The sequence below is a fragment of the Heteronotia binoei genome, chromosome 8 (assembly GCF_032191835.1).
Source record: "Heteronotia binoei isolate CCM8104 ecotype False Entrance Well chromosome 8, APGP_CSIRO_Hbin_v1, whole genome shotgun sequence".
Taxonomy (NCBI): domain Eukaryota; kingdom Metazoa; phylum Chordata; class Lepidosauria; order Squamata; family Gekkonidae; genus Heteronotia; species Heteronotia binoei.
Window position 1 is genome coordinate 94,898,821 of NC_083230.1, and position 19,910 is coordinate 94,918,730.

Here is a 19,910-nt window from a genome sequence, read left to right on the forward strand (position 1 = left end):
AGGGATGTGACAAAAACATCATAATGGTTTCTGCTGCCTCATGTTACCATTTGTACATTTTTCTCCTCAGTAGAAAATTTGTTTCATTCATTTGTACCCTCCCTTTCTCCCTAAGGGGAATCAAAGTGGGTTACATCCTTCTGCTTTCCTCCATTGTATCCTCAAAACAACTCTCGGAGGTCAGTTAGGATGAGAGAGTGTGACTGGCCCAAGGTCACTCAGCCAGCTTCCATGACGTGAGTGAGGATTTGAACTTGGGTCTCCCAGATACTGGAAGTCTTAACCTCTACGGCACACTGGCTCTCGTGGTTAGATTATTTAAATTAAAGTTGATTTCATCTCGTTGTTTCCCTTCTCTTTCTTAATGTTTCCTTTTTCTGTCAGAGTCAAGGGGTAACAATAGCCCATGGGGAGGGGGGGGGCAGATTTCTAATTCTAGATTCTGCTTTGCTGCATCACCAGTGTCAGAGAGTACAGCCTGTTTGATACCAACATCCCTTTAGCTCCATGCCCGCTCAGAACTTTTTGTCCCCTTTTCTTTTTGTGTTGTACATTGTAGGTATTACATTGAACAAAACACTGCCTTGAATGCAATGGCAAAAGGCAGTATAGATTAACAAAAAAACCTAGTGGTTGACGAAGCAGAGCTGCCATTGGGAATTCTTGGGGTTTACTCAAAAACCTGATAGCAGGAGGAGGAGGAGAGTTGGTTTTATACCTCACTCTTCACTACCTGAAGGAGTCTTAGAATTGCTTACAACCGTCTTCCCTTCCTTTCCCCACAACGGATGCCCTGTGAGGTAGGTGGGTCTGAGAGAGTGCTGAGAGAGCTGTGACTGACCTAAGGTCACCCAGCTGGTTTCATGTTGAAGAGTGGAGAATCAAATCCAGTTCTCCAGATTAGAGTCCACTGCTTTTAACCACTACATAACAGTGGCTTTTAACCACTACACCACACTGGGAGGGACTCAACCTTTTCTTGTACCCTTTCTCTCGATCTCATCATAAACCATTGCTTGAGAGAAGCACAGCTGGGCTGCCCACACTCCTTGGAGATTTTTCCCTTTTCCACGTGGGCAAATAAGCTGACCTTACATTTCACCTTGTTTAAAATATAGCCTGAACATGCAAAGAAAGAATTCTCCTTTGCACAGCAGACCATCCTTGTTTGGGGCAACAGTAGTAAACTGGAAGAAAAAAAACCCGCTAGCAATCTTGCTAATTCTCCAGCATGTGACTTTTTTGGATACTCCCTCACCACAAGAGAACTCTCTAGCTGGCTTTCCCTACTACATGGTAAGAGGCTGCCAATATTTTTGAAGACACAAATTTCCCCCAATTAAAACTGTGCCCATACCTGGTTGCTTTTTAAATAATATATACATATAGTACCGGTTTTTCTACCACCCTTCACAGTCAGGACAATCTGAAAGTGGACTACAGAAAAGCATAAAGGGAAAGGGTTAAATACTACCCCTCCCCCCGCAAGTGCACTGGAGAAAGTGACAACATCCTGTAACTCTATTTCCTGTTCAATGTGTAGCTCTGTTCATTCTCAGGTGGGGTGTCGAACTCATTTGTTGTGAGGGACAGATCTGACATAAATGACACCTTGTTGGACCGGGCTGGGCCATGTTGGGCCAAGCCATGTGTACCTGCTTAAGATTAGGTAGCAGAGATATAAACTTTATAAAGGACACACAGACACTGGAAATCTCTGTGGGCCAAACTGATAGCATTCTCGGTAGAGGCAATGAGGCCTCTGCTGCCATTTTAAAGGAATTTAAAAATGCCCTGAGGCACATCATGATAGGCTGGGGGCAATCGTGTCCCCTCCCCCATGAGTAATCAAATGCCAAAATGACTGCAGACACACATGCACCCCCACCCCGTGTTGTTTTGTTTTGCCTCTTGGGGGGACAAGAGCTCTGTGCTACATTTTTAAAGCATTTTAAAGTGGCAGCAGCATATCTGTGGTGGCCACAAGGACACTGTCATATCTAGATGAGCCCTAAACAGTGGATGCTTCTATCTCTAGCCCTGTGAGTTTGCACTCAGGAACACTGAGGCACTTCCAGGGCACTACCTTGTCATTTTGCACCCTGCCACTGCCAAGATAGGTTCTGAATTCTTTCTAACCTATTATAAAGGTAAAGGTAGTACCCTGTGCAAGCACCAGTCATTTCCAACTCTGGGGTGACGTCGCAGACTTTTTACGGGATGGTTTGCCATTGCCTTCCCCAGTCATCTACACTTTACCCCTAGCAAGCTGGGTACTCATTTTACCGACCTCGGAAGGATGGAAGGCTGAGTCAACCTTGAGCCGGCTACCTGAACCCAGCTTCTGCTGGGGTTGAACTCAGGTCGTGAGCAGAGCTTGGACTGCAGTATGGCAGCTTACCACTCTGCGGACACCACTAGTGTTTTTTAGGACACCCTTGTAAAAAATCATTCTTATGTCTTTTAAATCAATTGTGTGGGACAGGGTAGATTATTGCATAGTTAGCCAGTGCCCCAGACAAGATCTAATGCCTTCAGAGAGGCATTACAGAGAGGCAATGATTCTCACTATGAGAATAAGGTTGTTCGAAGGATATTCTATTTTCACTGATAGAATGTTGGAGGATTTAGGTGTGTATAACAACATAACTCTGCCAGCAGGGCATGGTGAGTCTGTTAGTAATGACAACACTGCTTTGCTGACACAACACTGGTAGTTCTTAGCACACAAATGGGACATGGAAAGTTTAGGCCAAGCAGGATGAGTCCTGATCCTTCCAGCGACAGTTAACAGCAACAAGAGGTGGTAGAAAGACCTCTTTTTCTGGTCAGGACCAGTTCAGCTACACTAAAGACACACAGCTTAAAAAATGCTAGGCAAATCACTGTTTCATTTGCTGCTCAGTTAAGCTAGAGGCAGTTTCGTGATTTTTGTCACAGTCAGGCTACACAGGACAAAGGAAACTGAAGAGGTGAGACCCAGGCGCAGATAACTGTGGCAGTTCCCTTGGGGATGCATCCATTTCTCTGCACGTCTACTGAATTTCGCTATGTCTACTGAATTTTCCTTAAAACAGGCGGGTCGCTTTATTATACAGATTTTGCTGAATGTTCTTCCTTCCCCTTGAAAGCAAAAGGTTTTCCAAAAAAGTTAATGTTAGCCTTGACTAAATAGCTAAATATGTATTTTGGAACTAGCAATTAACATTTAACAGTATGGGATTTTGAGGGCTCTCTAATTGCTGGTATGCTTGATCTAATTATAATTCAAGTGCGAAACAGGAAATGAAGTTTAGCAGACATGAATGTGAGTGATTCTTCATTTTTCATCCACTGATGTGGGTGAGGGAGCTGGATGATATCTTGAATGTGATGAGGAGCAGAGATTCAGCTTGGTAACATTTATGTTGTAGTGGATAATATATAGGAAATCTGTGGACTTTTTGCAGCTCATAAATGCTGTAAGCTGCCTTGAGGGTCCTCAAGACAAATGTAACAAGGATGTAGAAATCTTGGCTAAATCAAATATTTCTAGCATTGTCTTCATCTGAGTTGATTTTTCTTGTGCATGCAGGGTGAGGAATGAGGACTTTGATGTCCTATGGATTACAGAGCTCTGTACTGCATTTTCTGTCTTCTTCTTCTAAGTTCTCTTTCTCCTTCTTCTAAGATTCTGGTCCACATTATCACAGACATTCAGTCTGAAGCTGTAGTGGACAAAAGTGCTAAAAGTTCTAAAATGCAAAAGACTGTGATAGGTTGTAAACCCATAAAGTAATTTGGACCTAATTTCTGTGTTTAACATTGATAGGAGAACATAAGTCTTTAGAGCAATATGGGTAAGTTGTTTTGTCTGTTTGTAGGGCCCCAGAGGACTGTTGGGGGCAGAGCTTCCCTTCACTGGCCAGCTGCCTGGTGTCAGGGGGGAACCCTAAAAACCAGGGGAACCTTGCCACTGCCTGGGGACTGGCATCCCTAAATATCTCTGTCACAAGTGGCCAGCTAAATCTGGCATCATGTATGTTGACAGGGCGTTTTTTGAGTAGGAAAGCACAGGAACATAGTTATGACTGGCTTGGTGCCAGGGGGTGTGGCCTAACATGCAAATTAGTTCCTGCTGGGCTTTTTCTACAACCCCCCCTCTGTATATTGAAGTATGAGGGCATTGTGTTTATAGGAGAGATCTGTGGAGACATGTGACTCCATGAAGAGCTATGAATGGAATGGGAAGAACAAAGGACAGAGAGAGAAAAGAGGGGCCAGAAGGCAGCTTCGAGGTTAGGACAAAGTGAGGCATCCCATTAGAGCAATGTAGTGCCCCTCAATGTCCAAGCATGCTGAGTGGTCATTCCAACAATGGGCACGCCACGTATGTGTGGATGAAGGCAATTCTTCTGGGTGCGTCCAGCTTCCTCACCACTAAATGAAGTGTAGAAAGGACTTGAATAGGTGGCATTAAGCCAACCTTTCAAAAGCTAACTCCACACTGGGCTTCTTTTCTTGCCACAAGCAACTGGGCTAGGAACCCAGTGTGGTCTCTAACATGCAGGGGATTTGGGTAAAATAAACACTCGCACTTCACCTCATAACTGACAATATGTCTCTGCAAAGGTGAGAGGATCGCCATGATGGAACTTCTTGTGTGAAATAGCTGTTAGATAATATTTCATTTTCAATCCTTTTTTAAAAAATATTCCCAGAGAAAAGCACACAAGATGTCGTCTGTCTTCCGGAGTGAAGAGATGTGTCTGATGCAACTCTTTCTTCAAGTGGAGTCTGCCTATTGCTGTGTGGCAGAGCTTGGAGAGCTGGGTCTGGTGCAGTTCAGAGATGTGAGTAGGCTTGGGGCAAGCACAGGGTGTGGTATGGGCTGCTTCAAGAGCCAAAAGCAGAATGGGAAGTTCTTCCAAAAAGCTCTCTTTTCTAATTGTACACTAAAGTCACAGATTATTAGAGAACCCCGTTAGATAATACTATTCTGTTACCCCTTTCTCAATAGCATTACAATGGCCCTTAAGGAAACAATTCTGCTTTAACTGAGGAATGCTCCGTGGTTTTGATGCTTTCATATATATCCAGGAAAGTTATACAAGGAACAACTGAAGTTTGAAAAAGTACAGGTTCTGGCTAAGAGCCTGTATACATTTGCATTAATGAACTAAAAGTTTTTGTAACATCATCTACATTGTTTCAAATGTGTATGTGTATGTGTACACATACACTATCTATCTATCTATCTATCTATCTATCTATCTATCTATCTATCTATCTATCTATCTATCTATCTATCTATCTATCTATCTATCTATCTATCTATCTATCTATCATCTCATCATCATCATCTGTCTATCATCTATCATCATCATTGTCTGTCTTCCTACTTATTTCCCACCTACTCAACCTATACACTCATGCATGCACACACACACAGGTTGAGTAGGTGGGAAATAAGTAGGAAGACAGACAGTGCTATTTGCAACGTAACATAAATCTAGAACAAGAGTCCCCAGCATGGTGCCTGTGGGCCATGTTGCCTACCAGTGCCTTTCCTGGTGCCCACCAAGTGTTTTTAGAAAGTGGGCAGGGCCAGGTATGGCTTTTCTCCAGCAAGGCTTCCGACTGTCTGTGCAGATTTTTTAAAAAATGCTGCTTTGGTGGAAGCTGACTCCACAACACAAGGATCTCCACAGCATGACTGAAAGGAAGCTTCAGCAACCATTTTGTGGCTTGTTCCACCTCCTGTGCCAGCCATGTTGTGGCTGCGTCCACTACACTATGTCAAAATTCCAAATGCACCCATAGGATTAAAACAAAAAGTTGGGCCCCTCTTCTAGAACCATTGCATTAAAAACAGGTCAGAAATTTCTTATTAGCATTGCCCAAGTTAATCCGTCTATGTAATCCATCCATCCATCTCTCTCTCTCTCTCTCTGTGAGTGTGTGTGTGTGCGTGTGTGAGAGAGAGAGAGAGAGAGAGAGAACAGATAATTCCATTTGGTTTTCCTTTTTAACTTTTTGTTGCATAAAACTTCCCTAGTTGAACCAAAATGTGAACAGCTTCCAGAGAAAGTTTGTGAATGAAGTAAGAAGATGTGAATCCTTGGAGAGAATTCTTCGTAAGTAATCTCTGATGCTGTGCTCAGAGCCACAGAATATATGTATCTGCTAGGTGTTATGTGAAAGGTATGTAGTTTCAGCATTTGATCAGAAATTAAGTATAAAACAGGTAAGATAAAGTATTAGGTCTAGGCTGAAATATGTGTGTGTGTATCTCCTATTTTTTATTGAGAAAATGTTACACAAATATTGAAAATATGATCTGTGATATCAAGGGGGGGGGGAAGAGAAGATCTGTGTGCTAAAATACAAATCTGCCCCAGACATATAGAAAGAGGGAGATAGAGTCCATTGTTAAGAGCCACATAGAGGGTGAGATTGTTTGGTTTCAGAGGGCATTTGGAATAAAATAAACTATTTTAGCTGTGTCAACTCTCAGCCAAACTATATGTGATACCTACTCCATGATTGTCACAAAGGCTTGCAGCAGGACAACAAACAGCTGTACTTTCCCCTTGGGGATTCAGAAACACCACAGGGGCCCAATTTGGGAATTCAGAACAGCAATGCAGGGGGAGGAGGGGCTCTTACCTCCCCCCATGCCCTGAAAGGGCCCTGGGGGGTTATTTACCCATGGGGTTTACACATACAAGTATCGAGTGCACATACAGCCCTCTGAGGGGCAAATAATGCCCCCATGGTCAATTCTGATCTGGAAAATGGCATGGGAGGAGGCAGGGCTCATCAGTCACCACACAACAGGGCCAAGCCCAGCTCTGGAACCACACTGCAACTCAGACTTTTTCTTGAGATGGGATGCCAGGGGAAGGGAAGGATGGAAAGCTGAAGAAAGAGGGGCTGATAAAGGTAGGTTTGCTAGGGGGTTGGAAGGTAGGGTTGCCAAGTCCAATCCAAGAAATATCTGGGGACTTTGGGGGTTGAGCCAGGAGACATTGGGAGTGGAGCCGGAAGCAAGGTTGTGACAAGCCCAATTGAACTCCAAAAGGAGTTCTGGCCATCACATTTAAAGGGACTGCACATCTTTTAAATGCCTTTCCTCCATTGGAAATTATGAAGGATAGGGGCACCTTCTTTGGGGGCTCATAGAATTGAACCCCCTGGTCCAATCTTTTTTAAACTTGGAGGGTGTTTTGAAGAGAGACACTGGATGCAATGCTGCAAATTTGGTGCCTCTACCTCAAAAAACAGCCCTCTAGAGCCCCAGATACTTGCAGATCAATTCTCTATTATACCCTATGGGAATTGGTCTCCATAGGGAATAAGGGAGTGTCCAGCAGACATTTCCCTCCTCCCCACTGCTTTCCGATGACCCTGAAGTAGGGGGAGGGCCTCCAAAGTGGGGGATCCCCTGGCTCCACCTGGAGATTGGCAACTGTATTGGAAGGAAACAGCAAAATAAGGAAGGCTATGGGGGTTTCAGGGAAGGGAAAGAGGACATAGTTGGGGAGGTCCTCTATATTTGTCATTCTATATTTATAAGAAAGTTACTTGGCATGCTTCTGTTTGATTTGCCTACAGGTTTCTTGCAAAGCGAAATGGATGATGATATACAGCTTCCCAAGCCCGAAAAGTATCCAGAGACTCCTCTACCTCGAGAAATGATTGACCTAGAAGTAAGGGATTCAGGACTTTCCTGCATTGTGCAGGGGGTTGGACTAGATGATCCTGGAGGTCCTTTCCAACTCTATGATTCTATGAGTCCCACATACCTGCCTCAGTCATGTGCCAAGGGCAAATGGCAATGGAGGAACTTTCAGTTTAATGCCATGTTTGTGGCTTCCTAAAAAGTTAGATGAAAGGGATCCTGGGACCAATCCAGCAAGGCTCTTCTAACTTTCTTTTGGGGAGGGACGGTGGCTCAGTGGTAGAGCATCTGCTTGGGAAGCAGAAGGTCCCAGGTTCAATCCCTGGCATCTCCAAAAAAGGGTCCAGGCAAATAGGTGTGAAACACCTCAGCTTGAGACCCTGCAGAGCCGCTGCCAGTCTGAGAAGACAATACTGACTTTGATGGACCAAAGGTCTGATTCAGTATAAGGCAGCTTCATATGTTCATATGTTCTTATATGCCATTATGAGCATCTTGCATCAGTGTTGACACATTTTCTATCTAGGAAAATAGCATACTACTTAGAAAGCAAAGGAGTGAATGCAAGAGTGCACTTCGGAGCTCCCAACCTTGAGAGGGAGAGCACAAATTACAAGCCTGAGTGATTTTAAAGTCACAGAGTATTTTGATCACCTTTAACAATTAGACATTAACCAGCTGGGATCCTGTGAAGAATTACAGGTAAAGGAGGAACAATTTGGAAATCCCCTCTGTAAATCCTCCTCCTACTATTTGCAAAGCTCTCAATGGCTTAAACAGAGCCCCGTGGCGCACTGTTAAAGCTGCAGTACTGCAGTCCTAAGCTCTGCTCACGACCTGAGTTCGATCCCCGGTGGAAGCTGGGTTTTCAGGTAGCCGGCTCGAGATTGACTCAGCCTTCCATCCTTCCAAGGTTGGTAAAATGAGTACCCAGCTTGCTGGGGGGAAAGTGTAGATGACTGGGGAAGGCAATGGCAAACCACCCCGTAAAAAGTCTGCCGTGAAAACGTGAAAGCAACATCACCCCAGAGTCGGAAACTACTGGTTGCTTGCACAGGGGATCTTTCCTTTTCCAATTGCTTGAGCAGGCTAATTTCTTACCTGACACTCACTTGCTGTCAACATTCCAGCCCGTCTGTAAAGTACTGAATTCTCATGGGGCTGGTTTTTGAGTTTTTTCTCCCTTTAGCTAATTTACAAGTCGCATTTATTTGCATACCTGAGTAGTCTCCCAAGTAGTTGCATGGTGTAGTGGCTAGAATGCTGGACTAGGATCTGTGAGATCCAGGTTCAAATCCACATATTTTCATACAGTTTGCTGGTTGACCTTGGACCAGTCAATCTATTTCACAGGATTGTTGTAAAGATAAAACAGAGGAGGTGAGAATGATGTATGCCACCTTGAGCTTCTCTGGGCATCACTATTGCATGTCTTTCAACATCTGCATGGTGGCCAACTAGTTGACTATTTTGCACTAATAAACTTGCGCAAACTGTGAAATAACATTTGCAAATTAATTCATTGTTTTTCCTTATGCATCCTGGAGATGTTTTGATGTGTTTTTTCCCCTCTGTGTGTGTCATTTGAGTAATTCATGAATTATTCTCAGAATCAGTGATTTAAATGTTCATAGCAAGGCTGCCAAGTATGCTGAGACATGTTTGAAGAGGTTTGCCATCTATGAATCCTTCTTCATAGTAGTTTGCTTTGCTGCCAGTGAGATGTGCAAAGGAATAATAGAGTCTGACTTTTTATTCTGTTCTGGCTGCAGACAGTTCTGGAAAGATTGGATGGGGAGTTGCAAGAAGCCAATCATAACCTGCAAACGTTGAGGCAGAACTTTTTGGAACTCACAGAGCTGAAACATCTCCTGAAGAAAACCCAGGACTTTTTTGAGGTGAGGTGATGCCATTGGGGCTTTCCAGAACATTCTTTATGCAAGGTGTTCGCCTCTCCATTGCTCCTGTTGTTTGTCAATATCAAGCTTAGGGTCAAAGTAGGCATGGTATCAGTAGATTCATGTCTTTAAAACAGGGATGGTTCAACATTTGGGGGGGGGGGGTCCTGCGTAGACAATGCCCAGGATCCATGTATCTGCCCACCACCAAGGCCTTCCTCAAGCCTTCTTTTCTTCCTTCACACTTGTATGCCCCCCACTTGCCCAATCATCCTTCTTCCACTTGCAAGCCCTCTCACTGTCCATGCTCAGTTCCTGCCTGATCTGCACATGCTTTGCTGGACACTGTGAACCACAGTGTACAGCTGTGAGTGCTGCTGTTATTGCCACTGGGAGTTCCTTCCACCACTGTGTACCACCCGCATGCCCTTCCACAATGATGCTGGGCAGCACTGGTACAGACAGGCAGCACAGGAGGTGCATCGGTGGAGGTCAGAAGTACTGGAACCCATCAGAAGTCCTAGGCCCTGGCACAAGTTACGCCAACACCAGAGTCTAATCCATGCTTTTCTGAAAACAGAAGTTAGTTCTTCTGACCCCTACATGTAGGGATTGTGCAGTTCCTCCTTTGGCCTAGAGACACTGATATATTTCTTTTCTCTGGCTCCTAGGAGAGAAAAAAAGAGCCAGATGAGTCATGGCTGGGTTGTGGATGATGCTGTCCAGATGTTGCCCTTTTCTGCAAGGGCTGCCTGTTTGCCCATGTAGAGAACAATCTGCCATATCTTTTCTGCCACCACATAAAGAAAGCAGGGAGATGGCAACCAAAGGAATGAAATGGGTGCTTGGTAAGGGAGGGAAGATGAGTACTCTCACAGCCTGCAGTTTGCCTCCTGCAGCCATGCTCCCCAAATACTTTTCTCCCAGGAATACTTACTTCCAAAGCTGACTAGGAAGAATGTCCCACAGGGAGGGAGTGGGCTGTGGGGAAGTAACTGTTGTTGACACATGCAGCTGTGTTTGCCATTTATTTCTTTGATTAATTGATTCTGCAGTTGCCAGCCTCCACGTGGGGACTGGAAATCTCCTGGAATTTCAGCTAATTTTCAGATCACAGAGATCAGCTCTCCTAGGAAAACAGCTGGTATGGAGGGTGCACTCTGTGGCATTATACCCTGCTCTCCCCAGGATCTCTGTCCCACCCACAATTTCCATGAATTTCTCAGCCCAAAGTAAGTGCAACCTGGCCAGAACCAGCCCTAGGGTGCATGGCACCCTAGGCAGACTCAAGGCCTGCCCCCCCTACAGCACCCCACCGCCCCCCTCCATGGCACCACTTCCCCCTCCACTGCTCCGTCTCCTCCCTCCCTTTCCCATCAAGTCTATTTCAATACCTGGGAAGGGGTGGTGGAGCGCCGCGCTCCCCGGGCTATGCAAAGGCGCTTCCTGCTGATCAGCTGATTGATGGGGGGCACCTTTACATAGCCCAGGGAGCATGGCACTCCACCGCCCCTTCCTGGGCATTGAAATAGACCTGGTGTGGAAGGGAGGGAGGAAGAGGCTGGGGAGCACAGGCAAACTAGGCATTTGCCTAGGGGCGGGAGGGAGGGAAGGCTAAATTTGGTGTCATTGCCCTGCTGCCATCCTATGCCTAGTTTGCCCAGTGAGCAAGCGAGCCCTGAACCTGGCTATCCCATATTTGCACAACCACAATTTTCAGTGTTCCCTATGAAGAACATGTGACTATTAAACCATTTTAAGTCTGGTATCTCACACAATCAAAACCTGCTTTAACAACAATTAAGCATGATTCATTATTATTCTTCACCCAAAGAGTGATTAACACATGGAATTCACTGCCACAGGAGGTGGTGGCAGCTACATGCACAGAGGGCTTCAAGGGGGATAAACATGGAGCACAGGTCCATCAATGGCTTTTAGCTATAATGTATAGATGGAACTCTCTGTCTGGGGCAAGAAATACTCTGTATTCTTCGTGCTTGGGGGGGCAACAGTGAGGGGGCTTCTAGCATCTTGGCCCCACTGGTGGACCTCCTGATGGCACCTGGTGTTTTGGCCACTGTGTGACAGCATGTTGGACTGGATGGGCAATTGGCCTGATCCAGCATGGTGTCTCTTATGTTCTTATGATTAACCATTTTCTATACTGGTGGTTTTCAGACTGGATCTGAGGTTTTTTTCCCTTCTTCCTTTTGTTTGTATATTGTTTTGTAATCCTTTCTTTAGGTTCGCTTCAAGAGAGAAAAGCGAACTTACAATAAATAAATAAGAAAAATGTTATTATTGCTTTCAGACAGAAACTAATTTGCCTGATGACTTCTTCAATGAAGACACTTCTGGGCTATTGGAATTAAGAAGCACTCCTGCAGCTGTTGCAGCAAAACTGGGGTTAGTACCATGGGACTAGATTTGGTTTAATAAAGAATACTTTCCCACCCTAGGGACATAATATGTAATTCATTGGGGACTTCTCTTCCAAATACCTCATTGAAATGGAAGGCAATTTGTTTCTGGCTAGACCCAGAAATGGTTGAGTAGGCCTTCTTTTGGTTGCCTAGCAACCACAACACGCTTAACTCTTTCTCTTCCTTATATGGCAAAAGTTATTAACCTTCAATCCACTATCGTCCACCAAATATATAACATTGCCGTTGTGGCTCAGGCACCCTGAGCCCTGAATTGAAGAATTAGGACACAATTTTTCTTTTTTAAACCACAAAGTTTTCAACTGACCACACTATACCTTACTGAGAGGCATCCGTTTATACTGTTTTGATGGATTGATGAAGCTTTTGTTGCAAAGCTACTAGTGTCTTTATGAGTACATAGAGAAATATCTAAAATATGTTATATAACTTTATTGAAAGTTTGAAATAAGTATGCTATCAACATATACCTATTATATTATTAACATACCAGCTGTTCTCACTTCAATCACCAATTGCATACTGAAGGTACACATAGGCATTGATGATACTTGAGTAGAAAACAGTGCTTCAACATTGCTCTCCAGTCCTAAGCAATGCTTACACCCTTCCTAGCTCATTAACTTCAATGTTCTTAGAAGGCTGTAACTCTGTTTAGGATTACATTGTAAAATAGGTATGTTTCTTTGACAATACATCCATATGGGAGTTATAGAATGGGAGATGTTCACTTGCTGATTCAAGGCTTGTGTGTGTGGGTGACGAAGTAACAAATGATGTGTAGGCAAATGTCAAATCAGCCCTGAGATCAAATGCATAATTAATCATCCTCTTTTATAAAGTTAACGTCTAGCTTTATGTAAGATATGGAACATTCTTACTTGTGTATTTTATCTTGCTTTTCAATCAAAAATGACATTTCCCAAATGCCCTGTGGTGATGAAAACCTATTACAAATATCAATTAAAAAACCAAACATAATGCTTGCAACATTATTGCCTGATGGAAGGGAGCCTGGTTGTTTCTCTTTTTCTCTTGAGAGGAGGAGAACACTTGGGGTCCTCTTCCCAAAATCCCTGGAGGCAGGAAATTGATTGCACTTTCCATCTGGGGGGAGGGGAGCCCACACTCAGTCTTTTTCCTGCCTTTCCCTGAGGGAGAAGCTCCTGAGATTTTCTTTTATGGAGGTCCTTTGGTTATATTTTGTCCTCCTTGCCCTCGAGAAGAAGGAACCTTCATAGCAAGGTCCAGTTTTCTGTTCTGGCCTTAGAAATGGCAGTAAGTTAACTAGGAGGAGGAGAACTTTCAGGTGGAATGCCTGGTGGAAGGGGGCATCTGGGAAGAGGCGATCTCCTTAATAAGTCATGGCACAATTCCATGCAAAACCTTATGAAATCTGTGTGCTTAGACTGGAGTTATTCTCCCTAGGACCGCACTGTTGTTGGATCTTAGTACAGAATAATATTGGATCTTAATACAGAAACCGTGCACCTGCGGTTTATCCATCTTGTTTGCGCTATGCAGATTCATAGCTGGAGTGATCAAAAGGGAACGGATGGGCCCCTTTGAACGTTTGCTATGGAGAGCCTGTCGAGGAAACATCTACCTGCGGTTCAGTGAAATGGACACGCCATTGGAAGACCCGATCACTGTAGGTGGACACAAATCTTTCATTTTGTTACTAGTTTTATATTTGGTATGCATTACCTGTAAATTTATAATGTGCTGTTTGGTTACGACTATTGTAAAATTCTATTTATGTTGCATTTCTTCCTCTCAGCAAGAAGAGATGAAAAAGAACGTCTTCATTATCTTCTATCAAGGGGAGCAGCTCAAACAGAAAATCAGGAAGATTTGTGAAGGGTAACCCACACACACACACACACCCCATACTACTGAGAAAACAGTAGATTGTGTTTGTCTGTTGTGAGAGGCCAAAAAGAATCTGGAAAAGAAATAAGAGTTCTATGCAGATGTTCACTGGGAAGGAATTGGGGCTCTGTGGAAGAGCCTCTGTTTTGCGCGTAGAAAGTCCCAGGGTCAATCCCCATCATCTCTGTTTAAAAGGACCAGAATGGAGGTAAAGTGAAATACCTCTGCCTGAGAACCTGGAGAGCTGCTGCCAGTGTGAGCAGACAGTACAGACCTTGATGGAGTAAAAGGACAGGTCCTCTTGTAGATCAAAAACTGGCTGAGTAATAGGAAGCAGAGAGTGAGTATAAATGGGCAGTCTTCGCAGTGGAGGACAGTAAGCAGTGGGGTGCCGCAGGGCTAGGTACTGGGTCCCATGCTCTTTAACTTGTTCATAAATGATTTAGAGTTGGGAGTGAGCAGTGAAGTGGCCAAGTTTGCGGATGACACTAAATTGTTCAGGGTGGTGAGAACCAGAGAGGATTGTGAGGAACTCCAAAGGGATCTGTTGAGGCTGAGTGAGTGGGCGTCAACGTGGCAGATGTGGTTCAATGTGGCCAAGTGCAAAGTAATGCACATTGGGGCCAAGAATCCCAGCTACAAATACAAGTTGATGGGATGTGAACTGGCAGAGACTAACCAAGAGAGAGATCCTGGGGTCGTGGTAGATAACTCACTGAAAATGTCAAGACAGTGTGCGTTTGCAATAAAAAAGGCCAACGCCATGCTGGGAATTATTAGGAAGGGAATTGAAAACAAATCAGCCAGTATCATAATGCTCCTGTATAAATCGATGGTGCGGTCTCATTTGGAGTACTGTGTGCAGTTCTGGTCGCCGCACCTCAAAAAGGATATTATAGCATTGGAGAAAGTCCAGAAAAGGGCAACTAGAATGATTAAAGGGCTGGAACACTTTCCCTATGAAGAAAGGTTGAAACGCTTGGGACTCTTTAGCTTGGAGAAACGTCAACTGCGGGGTGACAGGATAGAGGTTTACAGGATAATGCCTGGGATGGAGAAAGTAGAGAAAGAAGTACTTTTCTCCCTTTCTCACAATACAAGAACTCGTGGGCATTTGATGAAATTGCTGAGCAGACAGGTTAAAATGGATAAAAGGAAGTACTTCTTCACCCAAAGGGTGATTAACATGTGGAATTCACTGCCACAGGAGGTTGTGGCGGCCACAAGCATAGCCACCTTCAAGAGGGGGTTAGATAAAAATATGGAGCAGAGGTCCATCAGTGGCTATTAGCCACAGTGTGTGTGTGTGTGTGTATATATATATTTGCCACTGTGTGACACAGAGTGTTGGACTGGATGGGCCATTGGCCTGATCTAACATGGCTTCTCTTATGTTCTTATGCTGATGGATCAATTCAGTGTAATGGTCTAATTCAGTGTAAGACAACATCATGTATGAGGTCATGTGAGAGGCCTAGGATTGCTTGCTCACATGGCATGTCCACCCTGCCCTTGCCTGAGGTTTGTGTGTGTGTGGAGTATAGGCCTTGATTTTGTGGTCTACAGATCATAGAGAGCCAGTTTGGTGTAGTTGTTTAGTGTGCAAACTCTTATCTGAGAGAACCAGGTTTGATTCCCCACTCCTCCACTTGCACCTGCTGGAGAGTCAGCCATAGTTCTCACAGAGTTGTCCTTAAAAGGGCAGCTTCTGTGAAAGTTCTCTCAGACCCACCCACCTCACAGGATGTCTGTTGTGGGGGAGGAAGGTAAAGGAGATTGTAAATCACTCTGAGGCTGAGATTCGGCATTGAGGGTGGGTTATAAATCCAGTATCTTCTTCATCTTTTTCACATGGGTAGGCCTATCTCAATAGGTATCTGAGAATAATGATGTCAGACTCAAGATGGGACCTGGAGATAATTACAGTTCATCTCCAGACTACAGAGATCAGTTCCCCTGGAGAAAATTAATGGTTTGGTGGGTGGACTCTATGACATCATACCCCACTGAGGTCCCTGTCCTCCCCAGGCTACATCCCCAAATCTCCAGGAGTTTTTCACCCTGGATCTGGCAGCCCTATCTGGGAACCATGTCATGTGGGACATTTATAGACCCTGTTCACACAGCGTGTTGAGTCCATGTTAAACTGATCCGATTCTGTTCCAAATATCTTTGTTCCGGATATTATCAATCAGACTGCCATACTGCAGTTCGAATCACTCCGCGATGAAACCGCCTTCTGCCTTCCACACGACGGCACAATGCAAGTTTTTTTCTTCCACTATTATGCGCATACGTGCATTATGCACATGCATGCATTGTGCAGATATGCACATGCGCATAGGTTACAACATTATGTGGTTATGCGGTTATGCGCATATAGCTAAGTAGTAAAAAAAAATTGTGACCGTAAACCAGATGTCTGAGGCTCCTTTTGCTTTGGGACAGCCTTCAGACATCCAGAAGTTGATTAATATCACAGCAGAACTATCCAGACGGAGAAAACTACAAGGTGAAACCAGAGAACTCAAAAAATATCTCAAAAGAACAGATAACAAAATAATCTGGTTCCAAGAAGGATTGGGGCCGGGGGGGGGGTGGTGCTACCACAAGTTAATACCGGGAGGCAGATGTTGCTGTCTGATCAGCCACTTTAAATCCAGAAGGAAACAGCAGTGACATCTGATTATACTGTGCATCTGAACAGGGCCATACAGTGCTTTCCTTTGCCTCAGGACCCAGAGACATCCTAGCTGATTTTCTTAGACAGGGTGGCTACCTGATATTACCACTGCTTCATGGATTGTACTGCAATGCATTTTTTTAAAGTAAAAACCCTAAGGTGTTCTAAAAAAGTAGGACTTGGGCCCAAGCAGTTGAATCCCTTACTATCATTCTGCATCATCAACACAGGCCCCTCCCCCCTGCATTGCATAGCAACATGCTTAGGGTTGCCACCTCTGGGTTGGGCAATACCTGGAGATTTGAAGGGGTGGAGCCTGGGGATGCGGGATTTGGGGAGGGAAGGGGACTCAGCAGGGTTTAATTCCACAATGCCTATTTGCTGCAGAGGAACTGATCTGGGTCAGGCAGAGATCAATTGTAATACAAGGCAGATCTCCAGGCCCTACATGGGGTTTGGCAACCCTAATGTGCTCAAATTATGGCGTGCCTTAGGCAGAGAGCCAACTGCATTGCTGAAAGCTGCGTTAATAGAAAAGAACTTCAGAGGAGCCATGCACCAAGTCAGTTTGTGTGCTTCTGAGAAGGCACTACATCATCTTTCACTTTATCAGGCACCAGCAGACCCTGGCAAATATCAGAGGTTTGCCATCAGTCTGGAAAGAGCAGCACGTGCAGGTGTGCGCAAAGCCATCATTCAGATCCAAAGGGAGAAGGGATTTAACTCTTCAGTCTTGTTAATTAAAACGGAGCTCCCCACACTGTCATTAGCATTTTAAAGGGAAGAATTATGTCCTTAAATACAACTTTTTAAAAAAAGTTACTACTTAGTATAATCAGGGGGAATTTAGGCATTACTCTTTTAGGCTTGAGAATGCTGGGGTAGAGGGGCTTTGCCCATGGAAGTAGATGTCGGAGGACTGTTTGACCCTTCCTTAGGCTCCACATGTCTATTGCAGCACACATGATGTCCAAGGAAGGGGGTAAACAGGCTGGTGAAAATGATGTGGGACAGAAACCTGAATGGAAGGTGAGTTACAATCATACATGTAGCTACAGGTTTGGTCAAGTAGCTGCAACTCAACGTGTGTCACACATGTCAAATGTTTAGGCTCTTATAGCTAAACTGTAAAGGCTTTTCTTGGAGATGCAGTTGTTATAGAACTAAATGCCATCATAAATAGCTAATGTTTGGTTAGAAACAGAAGGCTTTGAGATAGCAAGACTAATTCAAAGCAGGGTTGTCAATACATACCACACCCTATTAATACAACAACTTAACAGTGTTAAGTGCTAACACTCTTGGCAGTTATGTGTGGGTGTGAAGTACTGTCAGGGCCAGTCAGGGGGCTTTTTAAAAAGTCAGGGGGCACCCTTTTCCATCCACTGCTGCCGCTTCTCAGAAGCTTTCTGGGGTAGGAGCAAAAGCTGGAGGCTCTGAATGTGGCCAAATTGAGGCAGCCAACCTTAAACTTTGGAGTGAAGAAGGGACTGCACCTTGTGTGCAAGCAGAAGGGGTTTCTTCCACCTCCCTCTACTCCCCCCCGGCACTTTGCAGCCAGAAGCTCCATCTGTTCCCCCCTTCCCAGATGATTCCACATGGCTTCCTGTGCCTCCCTCCACTCTACCTGTTGCTTTTGCTGCTGCTCAGCTCTTCTGGCTCTTGGTGCCACTTATGATGCTTCGCTGGCTCAGCCATGGCAAAAAGAAAATGAAAAAAGCATACTGCACACCGGAGGCCCCCTGGATGTCGGGGACCCTGCCTGGAAGCCAGGGGACAGCGCCCCCACAGGCTCCCCTGTGGCTACAGGCCTGATTATTGTCAAGTTGTAATTGATTCACAGTTTCCCTGTAGGGTTTCTAAGGTGAGAGACATCTGCAGTGGTTTGCCACAGCCTGTCTCTGCATACAGGCCCTGATATTCCTTGGTGGTCTTCCATCCAAATACTAACTGGGGCTGACCTTACCAGTTGTGGTGGTGGGAAGCGCTATCAAGTTGCAGCCGACATATGGCTGACATATGGCTTTCTAAGGTGAGAGACATCTGCAGTGGTTTGCCACAGCCTGTCTCTGCATACAGGCCCTGATATTCCTTGGTGGTCTTCCATCCAAATACTAACTGGGGCTGACCTTACCAGTTGTGGTGGTGGGAAGCGCTATCAAGTTGCAGCCGACATATGGCTGACCTTGTGGGGTTTTCAAGGCAAGAAATGTTCAGAGGTGGTTTGCCATTGCCTGCCTCTGTGTAGCACCCCTGGAATTCCTTAGTGGTCTCCCATCCAAATATTAACCAGGGCCAACCCTGTTTACCTTCCAAGCTCTGATGAGCTTTGCCAGTTATACAAGCAGTATGTTAACAGCATGCAACATTCCCATTCCTTCTTATGCTTAATTGTTAAAGTTGGCCTGCCAATTTTGCAAATGGTCACAAATTCACATGCAGATTAATTCGAAAGAGAAGGTGCTGTAAAAACAGTGGGCATTTCCACCCTATCCCCCGCTCTCTCTCTCTCTGTCTAGAGAATGCTCAGATGCTAATGTGAATGTTGGAGCAGATTAATCAATGTGAAGGCTCCCTGGTGAATTCTCCTCCAGCTTCCCTAGATGTATGTGTCATTAGGGTAAAACTGACATTTTGTATGCAAAAGGGCTGTTAGAAGATCAAAGCTGCACTGCTGCAGTAACATGGGGGAAAGTGTGAAATCTGCGGACTGCAGTAAAGAAGAATAATCTTTCAAGCATGATTAAAAATTCCAATTTAAATATGGACTAAGAACTCTGAAGCATATGAAACTGAAATAATAATGAGGAAGAGCTAGGAAGCTTTGAGCTGTCTTTTTTTTTCTCCAAAAGATGATTTCATTGGAGATCCAATTTCAGAGTTAGAACTAAAGCGAAGGAGGTGATTATGATTCAAAAGTGCTTCTTCCAGAAACGAAGGAGGCAAAGTAACTGGGTGACTGATTACCTTCCGTTTGCACTTACAATCATACATATGCAAGGGCTGCCTTGAGATTTGGGATTACCTGTGTTTAGCTTGGCAAATGATGGTCAGTTCAAGCCTAATGGAGCAAAACACAGAGGATATTGGGAGACATTATTGCACTGGTACTGTAATCATGAGTCACTTGCACTGTTTGAATTGCTTAATAACTATTTGAGAGAAAGCAGTGTGTTGTCAAGGACATGTTGCGCCAGTGTGATCAAGTAGTTAGACCAGGGCTTTTTTGGTAGAAAAAACCCAGCAGGAACTCATTTGCCTATTAGGCCACATCCCCTGGTATCACCATTGTAGAAACAGACCCACAGTAACTTGTGTGCATATTAGGCCACACCCCTTGGCACCAA

At 44.6% G+C, this 19,910-nt stretch overlaps 1 protein-coding gene across 2 annotated transcripts in view; it reads left to right on the plus strand.

Moving 5' to 3' along the window:
• The first annotated feature begins 2,882 nt into the window (after positions 1 to 2,882).
• The window catches only part of ATP6V0A4 (ATPase H+ transporting V0 subunit a4), a 66,704-nt gene continuing 49,676 nt past the window's right edge, over positions 2,883 to 19,910 (plus strand). Inside the window, exons 1-8 of one of the 2 annotated variants that reach the window (XM_060245652.1) lie at positions 2,883 to 2,972; positions 4,701 to 4,832; positions 6,038 to 6,116; positions 7,597 to 7,691; positions 9,436 to 9,561; positions 11,876 to 11,970; positions 13,533 to 13,659; positions 13,789 to 13,871. In XM_060245652.1, the coding sequence (XP_060101635.1) occupies positions 4,716 to 4,832; positions 6,038 to 6,116; positions 7,597 to 7,691; positions 9,436 to 9,561; positions 11,876 to 11,970; positions 13,533 to 13,659; positions 13,789 to 13,871 (722 nt within the window). In that variant the 5' untranslated portion in view covers positions 2,883 to 2,972; positions 4,701 to 4,715. Of the gene's footprint in view, positions 2,973 to 4,700; positions 4,833 to 6,037; positions 6,117 to 7,596; positions 7,692 to 9,435; positions 9,562 to 11,875; positions 11,971 to 13,532; positions 13,872 to 19,910 lie in introns of both variants that reach the window. The other variant, XM_060245650.1, reaches the window with a different exon arrangement.